The sequence below is a fragment of the Melospiza melodia genome, chromosome 3 (genome assembly GCF_035770615.1).
Source record: "Melospiza melodia melodia isolate bMelMel2 chromosome 3, bMelMel2.pri, whole genome shotgun sequence".
NCBI lineage: Eukaryota > Metazoa > Chordata > Aves > Passeriformes > Passerellidae > Melospiza > Melospiza melodia.
In genome coordinates this window covers 42914256-42928202 of record NC_086196.1, presented here as the reverse complement: position 1 = coordinate 42928202, position 13947 = coordinate 42914256, and the positions used below count along the sequence as shown (strand labels likewise).

The window sequence follows — 13947 nt, the reverse complement described above, 5'->3', positions numbered from 1 at the left end:
TTAAAGGATAATTTTTTTTTATTAGAAAGGAAACTGGAATATAGTTCTAATTCCTTTGAAGCGTGTCTCAGAAACATAAGTATTTTATTTCTCAAGAGTAAATAGAGATTATCAAATGGTTGCTGTATTTTCCCATATATAATTTTCTCTCTGTAAGGAAAAAAAAAAAACAACAAAGAAATGAACTGCATTTGTCTTCCCAGGGAACATATTAAGAGGCTGAACTGAAAATCTCTTGCTCCCTCCTTTAATGCTTGTACTTTGGGAAATTTAATTTCAGAGAGTCAGGTACATAATCCCTGCTGTTGTTCAGAAGTTTAATGTGTGTCCTCCCATGAACTGTGATAAAGATTGAGTCAAATGTCATAGACATTGCCAAGCTTTAAGAAATGTGTATTTCTTTATTGGTTCAGTAGACAGCATGGTTTATACGTTTAAATGAAATGTCTTTTTTCTTTGATGTGAAAAACCCAGTAATAGAATATATGATTTTAAGCATCAAGAAAAGTATAAAGGCAATATATGCATTTGAGTTTTAATACAGACACAAGAAAATGTGGAATACATTAAAAAAAAAAAAAAATTGAATAGGTGGTTGCTTACTTTTTCCCTTTCTCCCCTTTCCTTCCCTTCTCCTCCCTCCCATCCATCAGCTGTGGGTCAGAAATGAGGCTCTCTATGACTATCATTTGGTTCGGAGCTGGATGCTGGGCACTAGTACAAGGGGATGGATGTTGGTGGGCTTCTAGAGCCTTTTCTTTTTTAATTATTATTTTTTGATTTAACTAACCTCTCTGGGACTGCCTTTTAAAAGCACTTCAGAACAGTTCTATCCAGTGCCTTCATTTTCCCAAGGTGATGATCTGATAAGGAGGATATGCAGCTTCCCTAAAAAAATAATTTCTCTAAATGCTCCTTCTTTCTGTGGTCCAGCTGCCAGCTTGGGGGGTTGGCTGTGTGCAGACCAGTCCTAAAGAATGTTAAACACTGGTTTCACTGCAGAAGACTGAATTTCTCAGCTTCCTTATAACAATGAGTTGCTTCAATCTGGTGAGATAAAAGGCGAAAAAGCTTCTCAAATATATCTTTAGTCTTGGTAATAAGGTTATCCAGTATGTTTAACAAATGTTTAACAAATGTACAAAGTCAAGCTTCAGTTGATAATGTAAACACATTTGAGCAAACTTTAGTAACAGTAGATCACTTTGGAGTATTTGTTCAAATGCTTGGAAATTTCAATTTCCAAGCAGGTTCAGTGATACTGCTAGGAAAAGAAAGAAGACTGAAAGAAAAAGAAAGAGACATATTTAAAAAATAGAGAACCCCTGGTAATTCATGTCAGTTTTTGTGCTCCAATAAAAACTGCAGCATTGATTATTCATAAATTTAACTCTCATGATATTTTCCCATTTTGTCATCCTAGACTTCTTCAAGATATTCCACTATACTTTGTAGTTTTGAGTTAAAAAGATATGCATAGGTTCTTCTGGTTCTTCTAGTACCATCCCAGCCTCAACATTTGATGTTGGCTGCTCATCCACCAGGGTTATTAATCTTATGTTTAGAATCTAGAAACAGGTACATTATCTAAAATGAAGTTTTCTGACAATTTTTTATGGTAGCAATATACACAGGTTATTCCTTTGATTTGGCTTTCCTGTGAGAACACCTTATTTTAGATGTTTATGTAACTGATGTGGTGTGGTTAATTCCATTTTTCTCCATATTTCTAAGATGTTTCCCCCAGCCTGTGCTGTTCAAGTACATATTTTTCCATCTTTAAAATGCAAATAAATGAACTGATGTGTGTTTAGAAATTCTGGATAAATTCTGGAATGAACACAGATACAGATCTCATCAAGGCTGTTTGCAGATGGTACCACAAGGGGTGAATGTACATCTTTCTCTGACTGTTGGAGTTCTGAGAGATTCCATTATTTTGTACATGTGCATATGCTTCCATGTGGATCACAAGGCCACCTAGCAATAATCTGTGCTTTGCAATTATGCAATTTTCATTAATATGTACTTGTTTCTGAAACATTGGAATTTATTTCCATTGGATCTGAAATGCTACATTTTGAAAACTGGATCTATCTTTTATTGTTTTCCCAGTCTAGATTCCTAAGCAGCTGCTAATAGGTAAACTCTGAAAGAACACAAAATATATTTTTATTAATGATTCCCGAATCTTCTTGGGCATTAACCTAAAGTTCATTTGTAGCAGTTTGAGTCAATTTTGTTGAGATGATTTAACTTACAGGTGCCAGCAGTGGCATCATTCCCATTGCCAAGCATTAATGTTAGAAATTCTCATTCCTAATGCCAAGGGATTCATGGTTTATTGCTGTCTGGCTGAGTTTAGCAGCCTGTTGTTCTTGTGTTTCCGGGTATTCGTTCTAATTCAAAACAAATGGGAATGTTGGCAGTCTAACAGAGACATATGTAGGAAGTAACCATTGGCAACCATGGCTGCATCAGACAAGATTCTCTAATTGGAGCATTTAGGCATTAATGCTCACAAGCCAATGGAGGAGTCCTTTCCTTTCCAGGTTGTTCAGTACAAGCCTTGGAACCTGATTCTCTTCTCAGGCTGTATTTCTGTAATTGGCACACTGTCTGCTTTCAGAGAATGCTTATAATGTGAAAGTGCAAGAAGACTCGTTTCTTACAAAAGCAAATTTTGCTTTCTTCTGCATACAGTGTGCTCCTTAGGCATCCAATGAAACTTGTGTGTATGTTTGAAAAGAAATTCTGGCAAAGTCCTGTAAGGCTAGATCTGGACACCCCATCCTACAAGGCATTGGTGTGCTTGTGGATCGTTACTTTCTTATCTTCACAGTAGAAATACATAGAAAAATGTGACATAAAATATTTCACTTTGAATACAGGGAGAATAACATTTAATCTTCCATATTTCAGTTCTGGCTGTGTAGGTGAAGTCTTGGGTGACCACATTACTTTGGATCATATTTAGACCAGAGACAAAATAGATTATAATAATGTATAAGAGATAAATTATTTTGCTTTAAGCTTTTTAATGGAATGAAGTGAAGAAGGAAAAAGAGTTTATTTTGTGGGTCTTTTCACTGTATAGATTTGAATGTACTACAAGGTTGATAACAGCAATTCCACTGGACTTACTGGAGGATATGAGCTTAGTTTAGAGACAAAATTAGACAAATTTAATCTATTGTTGTATCTGGAGAACACACATGCAATGAATGAGAGTGATTTCCACAGGATGTGCAACTTTTATGCCACTGGAGTTGAAACTAAATAAATTGGTTTTTGCTACCATAGTTTGACTGCTCCTGGGATAGACAGCATAGTTTAATGAAGACTAAGAAAGAGGATCTATTACTATTTGTAAAAGACATTCAGGAATTACTACAAAGGAGGAAGAAGAATTATTGAAATTGAACCTTCTTTAAGATGAAATGGATATTAATTGCTTCTGAATGAATTCAGAGTGTAAATTAGAACAAGGTTTCTGTCATCAAAGGAAAGATGTCTGAATTCTGGCATGACCTTTCAAATAGGGCAGGAAGGACAAGGAACCTAAATTATTTCAAGATGGAACTTGATAAATGAATATAGGTAGTGCTTCCAGAAATGGAAATTAAAGTTTATGATTATAGTATCATAGATCATAGGCTCAAAGAGACCTCAGAAAGTATCCAGTCCATTTCCTTGCCCCAACTTAATCTCAATTACATTTAAATCATTTCAGGTTTATCCAGCCTGATCTAAAATATGATCTCATCTTAGTGATGAGACTCTACAGGCCTGTTACTCTCCCATTCAATTTCTTCACTATTCCAACCATTAAAAAGCTTTACTAATCTCAATTTAAGTCTTCCTAGTGCAATTCAAGTTAATTTCTTCTTGTTCTCTCCACAGAAGACTTGGAGAACAAATTAGTATCCTGCCTCTCTATAGCCCTTTAATATATGCTTGGAAACTCCTTTTTTCCCAGAATCAGAGTGGTTGACTATGGAATATCTCAGTATGTTCATTCTGATATTAGTCCTTGGATCTTTCAGTCTTTTCTCTGAAAACTTGTCTTCTAGAACTCTGATTGTTCTGGCACTCTCTGCTGGGCTCTCCAGCTCTCTGTTTCTCTTCCTTCATCCCATTATTCCTGATGATGGTCTATGAGTACTGAATGCAACAGAAGGATTATTTTGTGACTTTCAAGCATAGTGCTACTACTTAGCCAAATACTACTGTCATTTTTGCAGCGTGGGATGTGATTTACTTCCCAGTTGTCTACATGTTTTCATCAAATAAGTTCCCTGCTTTGGCAGGGTATAGGATGTTAGGAATGTTCTCAATCTCTGCATCTCTTATTATGAGATGTTTTTTGGGAGTTTCTTCTAATAAAGCTCTTATGTTCCTTGTAAGGGAATGTTTGGGATTGCTGTGGAAGGGGAAAATGGGCCATAAAGAGAAAATTTTGTGGCTCTATAGAGTAAAGTCTTATGTGACGTTAATTCTTCTCACGTGGATCTTTTTATCCTGTACCCCTGGTGACTTCAAAGCCGCGGACAATCCTGAAGCACACATGGAATGCACCAGAAGGTTGTGAGTGCAAAGAGCTGGGCTGTGCTTAGGCATGGGCACAGTTGCTCAGTGTCTCAAAACCTCAAGGCACTGTGGTGCCTGCTGTAAGAGCAGTTTGGTGGGTAAAGGGAGCACAATCAAACCCTTTTGTACCATCACACTGATGCTATGGAAATCCTTTCCTAAGACAGCAGAACCTGAGGGCAGCGCAACACAGGAACGACTTTGCAGTCTGGGTAATACTGTATTCCAGTTATAGGTTTGATGTTATTCTTACCTGCTTTATTTTTAGCACATTGTCAGCTTGGGGTCAAACTTTAATGGCTTATTTGATTGGCATATCAGTAAATGAGGTAGTTTTATGCCACAGATTTGTGAACATGGAATAAGTAAGACAGTATTAAGCATAAGACTCAGAATTCAAGGGCTTGAGAAATTTTGCATATTGCTAAGCTGACAAAGTGTTGTTCTAAAGTGATAAAAGCAGGTGTTTCTTTCTACATTCCAAGTCTGCTCCCATGTGAGAGGCTAGATAAGTAGTTCAAATTACATCTAAGTAGAAAATTTGCCAGACCTTAATTGCTTTTCATCAGAGTTCCAAATAAGAAGGAGAAGTAAAAAAATCCTTGGAACTACATTGTAGCCTGTTTAATTGTCCTCATTTAAAGCCCTGAGGTAGAAATCTTAACTTCACAATAAACTGCACTCTTTCAGTGTTAAAGCAGAACAAATTTATAAGCAATGACTTGTGCTCCTTCTACATTTGACATTTAGGTAAGAGCAATTTTTTGTTCAAGAATATAAGTAGTTTCTACAAGGTCTGTAGCTGTGTCATTTCAGTAAGATATAGTTTTATCATGAATCAGTGCTTTTCTCTGGTGGCTTCTGCTAAGGTTATGGCCATTTATTCCATCTTTCTTGATAAGAGTGATCTTATTAAGCCTGTTTATTCTATCTTGGAGTCCGACCATAGCATCATCAAACCTTGCTCTCCTGCTCTGGCTACTACTGCTTGACTCTGTGCTGGGAAATGAAGTGCATCTGACTGTTCCCAGTCAATCCTGCTTAAGTCAGGCCTGTCATCGAGAAGGGTCCGTCAGTTCGTCTTCTGCAAGGAGACTTTATCAGTAAATCGACAGGAGAAGGGATTAAGATCACATCATTTAGCCTTGTGCCCTCTGCAATATGCAATGAAATGTCAGTGTCATAACCCCCCAGTCCCACATAATTATTTCATTGGCAAGGAGGCATTTTGCTGAGAGATCTTTCTGTCCTTTGTTTAAACAGACTATAGAAAAACCAGAATTCCTGTGCAAGACCAAACAAGGGACTCTGTTTTGGTATCTGTCCATGCTGTCCATATTTTGGAGGAAGACACAAGGCTAAAAAATTATTTTTAAAATTTTGCCATTTTTCTCATCTCTTGGTAGTTACTTTATAGGTGAAGCTATATGGAATTTATATTCTTTATAAATATTCTTTATTTATATTCTTTATGTCTTTTACTTAGATAAAGCCAGTTGATTTGGCCTTTTCATAGATATGATCTTTAAACAGTGGTTAAATTCCCTCTTAAGGATGTTAAATCCTTAGGCTGCCCTCATTTGAAAGTATTTTCACAAGAAATCTACTGAATTGATATTTAATATTTTTCATTTTTCTGTATCTTTCTTGATACAACAAAATGTTAGTAAAAAGTTCAAAGTTTGAGTGCACAGAGTGATTTTTTAGACCATTACTATGCATTTTTTGTTACTTTCAGTTCACTTCTTGGTACAGGCTCATATTTGCACTTTGATCTCTTTATAAAGCAATGCTTTCACCAAGTGTCACTAGAAGCAGGTACTGTTTCCCTTTCCATTTGATTATAGTTAGCTTAAAATACAGTGATGTGCATATGAGATTATCTAGTCCAAGACATATTGCAGAGATGCATTCATTAACTGTAAATCTCATCTGCTCTTTTGCTACATATTCATTTAGTTTAATTTGACACCACTGGCAATTGAAACTAATAATGGTTTGGACAAACTTTGGTCTCTCCTTGTTGAGTAGGTTCATCTCTTTGGAAAGATGTTAACTTGAAAAAGGAATCCCATGTTGAATATAGGTCAGCAATGACATGCTGTAGAAGAACTGCCAGGGGACTTGAAAGAGGGATAAAGCCTTTGAAGCACAAGAAGTAAGTAAATGATAAATAATTGTTGGCTCTTCTCAGAAATGTACTCTTTTCAGTACTGGGCATAACATTCAAAAAGAGAGTGAGTCCAAAGGCAAGCAAGAGTGATCAGATGCTCTGAATATATGGGGTGTGTGTGTGTGTGTGTGTGTGTGTGTGTGAAGAATGCAAAGATGTGTTGGAGTGTGTTAGTAACTTAGAGAGAAGTAAGAGGGTTTTACAGAGTGGAAGGAAATAATCTGTTCTTTGTGTCCATTATGGAGACAAGAAGGTGTGTCTATGACCTGTGACTGCGCTATTCATATTGGACAAAATACATTTTTTTCAGAGGTGAGGATAGTAATCAGTGTGTTTTCTACATATCAAAGAATATTTGAACATGCTCAGATCTTCCAACGGAGAAGAGAATTTGGTAATTTGAAAATTCTTCTCTGTCTGTGAATGCATTTAAGGGCATTAGACAGCAATCTAAGCAGTGTTTCCAGATTGCTCTGACAAAAGTATAGGAACCTCATCTGATTTCTAGGAAGTGCTCACTGTCACAGGTTCAGAGAAAAGAACAAGGAAGGCTTGGAAGAGAGATGTCTAATTTGGTACTTCAGGGAAGGCACACGCAGACCTATGAATAAGCTGCTATGTGTTGTTAGAAGGATGCCACAGGCAAAAGAAGGAGCACATAGAGGATGATAGTTCTGGGTCATCATAATCCAGTGGTATTGCCATTTAAAGTGATATGCCTTGTCACAGGGCAGAGAATACAGAAAAGATGAAAGAGCATCTCAGCTGTAGCTGAGGATTTCCTATATTCTCACTTTGAATGTGCCCAAAGCAATACTTCTGGAAATCTCTTTTTTGTGTCATGTGAGACAGGGAACAGACATCTGGTCTCTGAACTAGTTTAAATTTGGCTGAAAGTTGAAAACTTCTATGAAGCTTTTGGTTCAGACAGATCATAATTTTTGATTAAAAACCCACCTTATAGAAATTCTGAATGAGTTCCTACTCCAATGCCATCAGGGGAAGAAACAGGAATGCAGTGTAATTGGAAACAGTCTCTAGCAGTTCAAGTGCTACAAAAATCGTCTGTAACAGAGCTGTACTTCAGGCCTATATTCCCTTTGGGCTGCTTGCTTGTAGTGGTACCAGGGTAATAGCACTATATTTGTGCAAAAAACCCACTCTGTATGCCTAGAGCAACACAAAATTCTGAGAGTAAATTGACTGAATTATATATGTTGCTCTTTTGGGAATGCAGAAATTTTACTGCAAGTTCCATGTAGCTGAGGTTGCACACTATACCTTACTAGGAAATAAGAGTCTGGAGGAAAGATAGAGTCAGTTTAATCATTGTTTTGTTTGTTGCTTCAGCTAAATGGCTTTGTTTTGTTATATGTGTATTTTAGTACTTATCTCACTGTCATCAGATGCTTAATGGGATCTAGGGAAGTCTAGTGTAGAAAAGTGGAGTGCAAGCTTTAACACAGGCTACCCCTTCACCTGGCGCTGGAGATGATTCAATCAATCACTTTTCATTTAATATAATAGACTGGACCTTGGTCAAAAATATCACTGGTATAAACAAATGGAATCATTGATAGATCATTGTTGCCAATAACCAATGAAAAATACCCTGCAATTTTTCCTTAGTTTTGCAAAGTCATCTCTTTTGATTAAAGTTGGCAACTATCAGGATAAAAGGACACCGGTCAGTACTTGATGGATATTTTTATGAAATGTGTTCCTAAAGTACCAAATCCTATCCTTTTCTATAAGAACTGTAACTCTTAGAGGGTTGATTAATTTTAGGGTGCATTCTAAGATGCCTTCTCCTAGCACACTGATGATTGCTCAGATCTGGATGCAGTACTCGAGTCATCCCAGCTTGCAACTCCGCATTTCAAGGAAATTTCAATTTAGAATCTGTTTGTCTCAAAGCATTATTAGCAAAAGTAAAACTGGGTATGCTGAAGAGGCAGAGTAGACATTGGTGTCATGGAGGAAGAGCTGACTGCCTGATGCAGTGGCCTGCTGTCTTCCCCTAGGTCAGGTCACCTTCCCTGGAAATCACATCCCTACAATTACAGTTGCTGGGCTGGTTTGGTACTGTACTAAGGCTGAGAGGTATGATGCTTTGTGAACCAGCCTGAAAATTATTCTGCACCATTAAAACAAAAATTCACAATGCTAATTTTTCACTGCCTCAGACTCATTTTCTCCTTAGGGATGGGGAAGAACATTTGCATACACATTGATTAAATGGAATGCATTTGGTATTTTAGATGTATTCACTCTGAATTGTTGTATATAATATAACAATGTTATATATAATTCACTCTGAATTGTCATTTTAATCCAGACTGTGCAGGGTCCTGGCGGGAAGCCAACAAACACAATATATGTCTACATCATTAAAAATAATTTAAGTGTGCTGGAAAAGAAATGTACCAGTGTTTGCAGGGTGTTCCATATTTAGTCAGGGGTAATGATAAATAATTGTTGGTGTTCTCAGTTTATAAGTCAAAAAGTAGGTTTTAAATATGTCAGCCTTCTGTCTGGGTTCTGTAAAAATAAACTGAATAACATTTTCCTAACATTCAGTCCTTGTTACCACAACCTCAAGCTTCTCGCATTAATTCATCCACTGGACCCCTGAAAGTCCCCTTAAGGTAGGCAAATATTGAATCCTGGTGGGGAACTGAAGTGTAGGGCAGGCTGAAAGTAGCTGACAGAAATTACCTATAAAAAAGGGCTTATAGACAATCTTCAAGACTTAATCTCAGAAGATCACTAAATAGTGTTGATGTTTAAATCACTCTAGGTGATTTCTTCATTGATAAACTGTCTCTGAATTGACCATGTCTTCTGGAGCCAAATATGGTTTATTATCCTTGATGCAGAGAGTAAAGATGTACAATGACAAAGTGCCATTTTTATATGAAAGCAAAGTTTCAAGTAGAATTTTGCTAAAACCCCATCCTGTTTTGATATTTTGGGAACATCAAAGGGGTTCAGCTGAAAAGATTAAAGGTCTATTGATCACGAATAATTTCCTAATATTTTTGATGTGCTCAGGGATCACATAATCTGCTGCTGGAATACACCCACATGTGAGCTGGAAAGCACTGGCTGTCAGAGAGCTCAGGGCACTGTAACTTGGCAGTTTAGAGGGGAACATAATAGAACTTTCCCATGCCAAATGGTCTTGTGGTTAAAATCTAGCTACCTACTGAAATTCAGTGGCAACTTAAAGAAGGGCATTAATGATTAACTTAATGATATAACTAAAAGTTATATCATCATATAACTAAAAGTTGTATCATTAAGGAAAGAGATGTAAAAAAAGAAATTACCACATTCTTGCTTGGTTCAGTATGTATGTTTTCCTGATCCTCAGCATAATGAAACCCTCAGTAGGGCTATGAAAAAATCTATATATAAAATAGAGCTGCTAAACTCTCCATTAGTCTCTGTACTCCCACATGCACCAACCTCTTTTATTCCTTCCTTCTGATGTCAGAAAAAGGTAATTTTTGAAGTAGATAAAGCCAAATAGGAATATAGGTACTGGGCAGTAGGATTACCCTAGAAGTTTTACATAAATTGGCTGATAGGACAGCTCTGCAGTATTGTTTTCTGCATGGTAAAAGGGTGGTTAAGCCTTGGCCAGCAAGACCAAGAATTACAGTTGTTTGTAGGTGGGTAGATAAAGGGCTTGTAGACCAAGGTCAGGGCTACATCTTGATCCTCTCAAAGGCTAAACTTTAGGACCTGATCATAAAATTAATTCACAAGAATTGCCTGTCCTAAATACATGTCTTAGGTCATTCTCTAATGTCTCCACTAGTTCAGTTAATTGTGGGGAAAGACAATGATAAAAATTTGGTAAATTCTTCAGATTGTTCAGTAAATGCAATTAGTATTGTGTAATAGAGGAGGTCTTGTCATGTACAAGACATGTTAGGCTGCAAAAAAAAACAAAAAACAAATGGTCTGTATCCCAGAGGTCTTGCATATAACACAGCTGTGATGTTCATCCATAAGAAAATCATTGGCAAAAAATTATATAGCATTGGTTTACCAGTAAGCAAGAGTATTACTCAGAATTTTATTTATCTCAGGAATGCTTTAGTCACTTTTAATTTAATCAAATCCTAGAAAACACACATTTTTTTTCCTCCCATCAAGGTAATTTAGTGCATTAGATGTTTCAAAAAGTATCAAATGAATTACATATGTATGAGTCTCCAGGAAAGCCTTTGAAGGAAGGAAGGAAGGGTACTAATGTTCTTGTTCTTGAAATAATATCCTCATATTGTCACAAGTTATTAGTGATACTGCCATTTCTCTGTCCCGGGAATGGAGCTTTGTGGCCGTTGCTCATCTCCAGCCATTTGTCAGCCTCTGTTAGGGCTCTGTGGCTCGCACTGAGCACCTTGAAATGCCCTGATCATGGTGGCAGGTTCCTGTGGCAGGTTCCTGACAGCAGTCACTCACTCAGGTTGGGATGCTTCCTGTGGAGCACATGGGAAGGGGGGCAGTGAAGGAGTTGTTGCAGTGGAGCGTCACCCATCCCTCTGATCAGCGGGAATGCTTGAGCTGGGATGTTGGATCTTGGGCAATTCTTGAACATGTATGTGAAATAAAAACTAAGTCAAATCTTTTCAAGTGATCTCACTGTTGGAACATGGTTGAAATGGTTATTTGCTATGTAATATATTTGTTTAAATTGGTATCAGTTACCACATACTGATATCAAGTGTTTTGTCCCATTGGAACAGGGGCTGTTAAAGCCAAAGGCTGTGTTTGTGTGGCTAGTATGCAACTCACCATGAAAACAATAATAACAATTATTGTTAGAACAATAACAATAATTTAAACCAGGAAACAATAATAATTAGTTCTTCTTGGATCTGAATTATTTTTGATAATATTGTAGTACTAATATAGCAGGATTTAATAATTACAGTCAATTACAGGTCTTAATTAAATGCTAGTACCTATTACTGTGAACAATAAAATGGAAATAGCTACCTGATGATTTAAGAGTGCTTTACAGGCTCCTGAAAAAAAACATTAAAAATTTCCTTATTTGTTGCTGAGGTTAAAATTGGGAAAGAACATAAGGCACTCATGGCAGATGTTTTATTTTTGAGGAACTTGCTTTTGTTATAGATTTACATTTAATAGTGTTTGCTAAGTTTGTAGTTAGTAGTGCTACAGATTTGTTGCAGTTAATAAGGTTTACAAAGTTTTATGTTAAATGCAGGGATATTTTGTTTAGCTTGTAGATTACATGTTCAAAATTGAAGTCAATGGAAGCAAAAAGAAATTAAAGTATATCATTAATAATTTGAGCATCTGAATAATCCATTGTAGATGCCATCAGTTTAATTGCATGTGCATATTAAAACCCCTCATTTGAAAACAAGTTTCTAAGTATTCAGTTTATAATGTCAACATCTGTTGAAGTATACAATAGTTTTATGACAATTAGCAATGGGAAAACTATAGAAGTCTTGAAGTTTGATGTAGAAAAACAACCATATTTCTGCTACTTTCCCATCCTACATAAACCTTGTTTTCCTGAAAAATTTCTGGTCCTTCAGCCCTTGAGGGAAGCTATACATGTGTTGTTATTCTGTATTTGATTCCCACTAGCCTCCAAGACATCAGAGAAAAATTAGAAGAGAATGACTCATTAATTTTCAAGTTTCATCACAGAAGGGCTGTTCAAAATGCTTTTTCCCCTACTTCCCTCATTATAGTGGTAGCTAAAGAGTTGGAAGACTTCTTTCAGTTTGACTTATTACTAAAGTAATGCAGATTTGGATAATGTGAATTCTTTAAGTTGTTTTGTTGTTGTTTTTGTTTTTTGGTAGTATTTTTTTTGTTTGTTTGGGTTTTTTGTTGTTGTTGGGTTTTTTTCTCTGTGTGTGTGCAAATTGCATGAATCTTCAGAGTTTTTTCATTTGAATTCCTGATGTTAGTAAGCTTCCACTTCAAGCTTAGTGATAAATGATGTGTTGGAGACTTGTGCTATAACTGTGCTCTGAAATTTTTTCTCAGCACATCTGGCTCTTTGGTGTAGTCTGGGAGCTTGATCCCCATGTCAGACATCACCAACTCAACTAGAACAAAATAAGTTGTAATGAAACAAGAAGTTTCTTACTGCCTGACGTGAAAAGTCTGTGCTTAGTGGTGTTTGTGTGATGATGTCGAGCAGGTTTGGAACAGGAGCACTGCTGAACTTGGCAGTTTCCTTAAGATACTGTAATCAACCCCACTCTTTTCTCAACGCTAGGATTCTGCCAAACATCTGGCTGGGAAGCTGTCCTCGGCAGCTGGAGCATGTGACCATCAAGCTGAAGCATGAACTGGGTGTCACAGCTGTGATGAACTTCCAGACTGAATCTGACATTGTTCAAAATTCCTGGGGCTGCAACCGCTACCCAGAACCCATGAGCCCCGAAATCCTCATGAAACTGTATAAGGAAGAAGGTCTTGCCTATGTCTGGCTGCCAACTGCAGACATGAGCACCGAAGGTAATGCTCATGTCACTCTTGCAGTAAATTAATAGCAACAAACAGTTGGAGTTAATAATCTGTCACTTCCATGACAGCTGTGAGGGAGAGGAGTTCTGTGCACATTTTGCATGAAAATAAAGCTGGAACACAAGGTATAGTTTCTTTGTGTGCTGTCTTTAACAAATTATTCATATTTTCTTGTAGGCAGAGAGGCCAGCTGAAGTACTTTGTGTCTGGCAGTATTATTTGTGTTTGTGTTTAAAGCCATCTGACATCAATAACTGCTTGACTGTTTTTACTTTCAGCTTGAGTTCAGCCTACATAATGAAAGTATGCTGTGTAGGTGGAAGACTGCAGGTTTGCAGAGCAGGGCAGCTTGCCACCTTTGCTGATTAAAAATGGAGAGGCAGTGCTGTGTGTCTGCTGTTCCCCTCCCCAAAACCACTTTTTCTTTAAGTGTAGTATCCCAGTCTGATGAAACTCCATAGCGACATTTATATAATAGATTGCAATTAATTGAAAATACTCATAGCACCTGAGCTGTAACATCAGTTACCAGTACTTTTAAGTCCTTGGTTGGAATGCTCAGTTCAAAGTCTTGTTTCCAACCAGACAGGAGACCTTAAAACAGGGATCTGAAAGGGCTTAATGTCAGTGCTCATATGTGCCATGAGGAA

General features: G+C 37.1%; 1 protein-coding gene across 7 annotated transcripts in view; it reads left to right on the top strand.

Annotated features, from left to right (window-relative positions):
- The window catches only part of EPM2A (EPM2A glucan phosphatase, laforin), a 48082-nt gene that overhangs the window by 31648 nt on the left and 2487 nt on the right, over positions 1–13947 (top strand). For 6 of the 7 annotated variants that reach the window (XM_063151523.1, XM_063151524.1, XM_063151519.1 and 3 more), the window contains one exon: positions 13047–13288. In XM_063151523.1, the coding sequence (XP_063007593.1) occupies positions 13047–13288 (242 nt within the window). Of the gene's footprint in view, positions 1–6621; positions 6749–13046; positions 13289–13947 lie in introns of all 7 variants that reach the window. The other variant, XM_063151522.1, reaches the window with a different exon arrangement.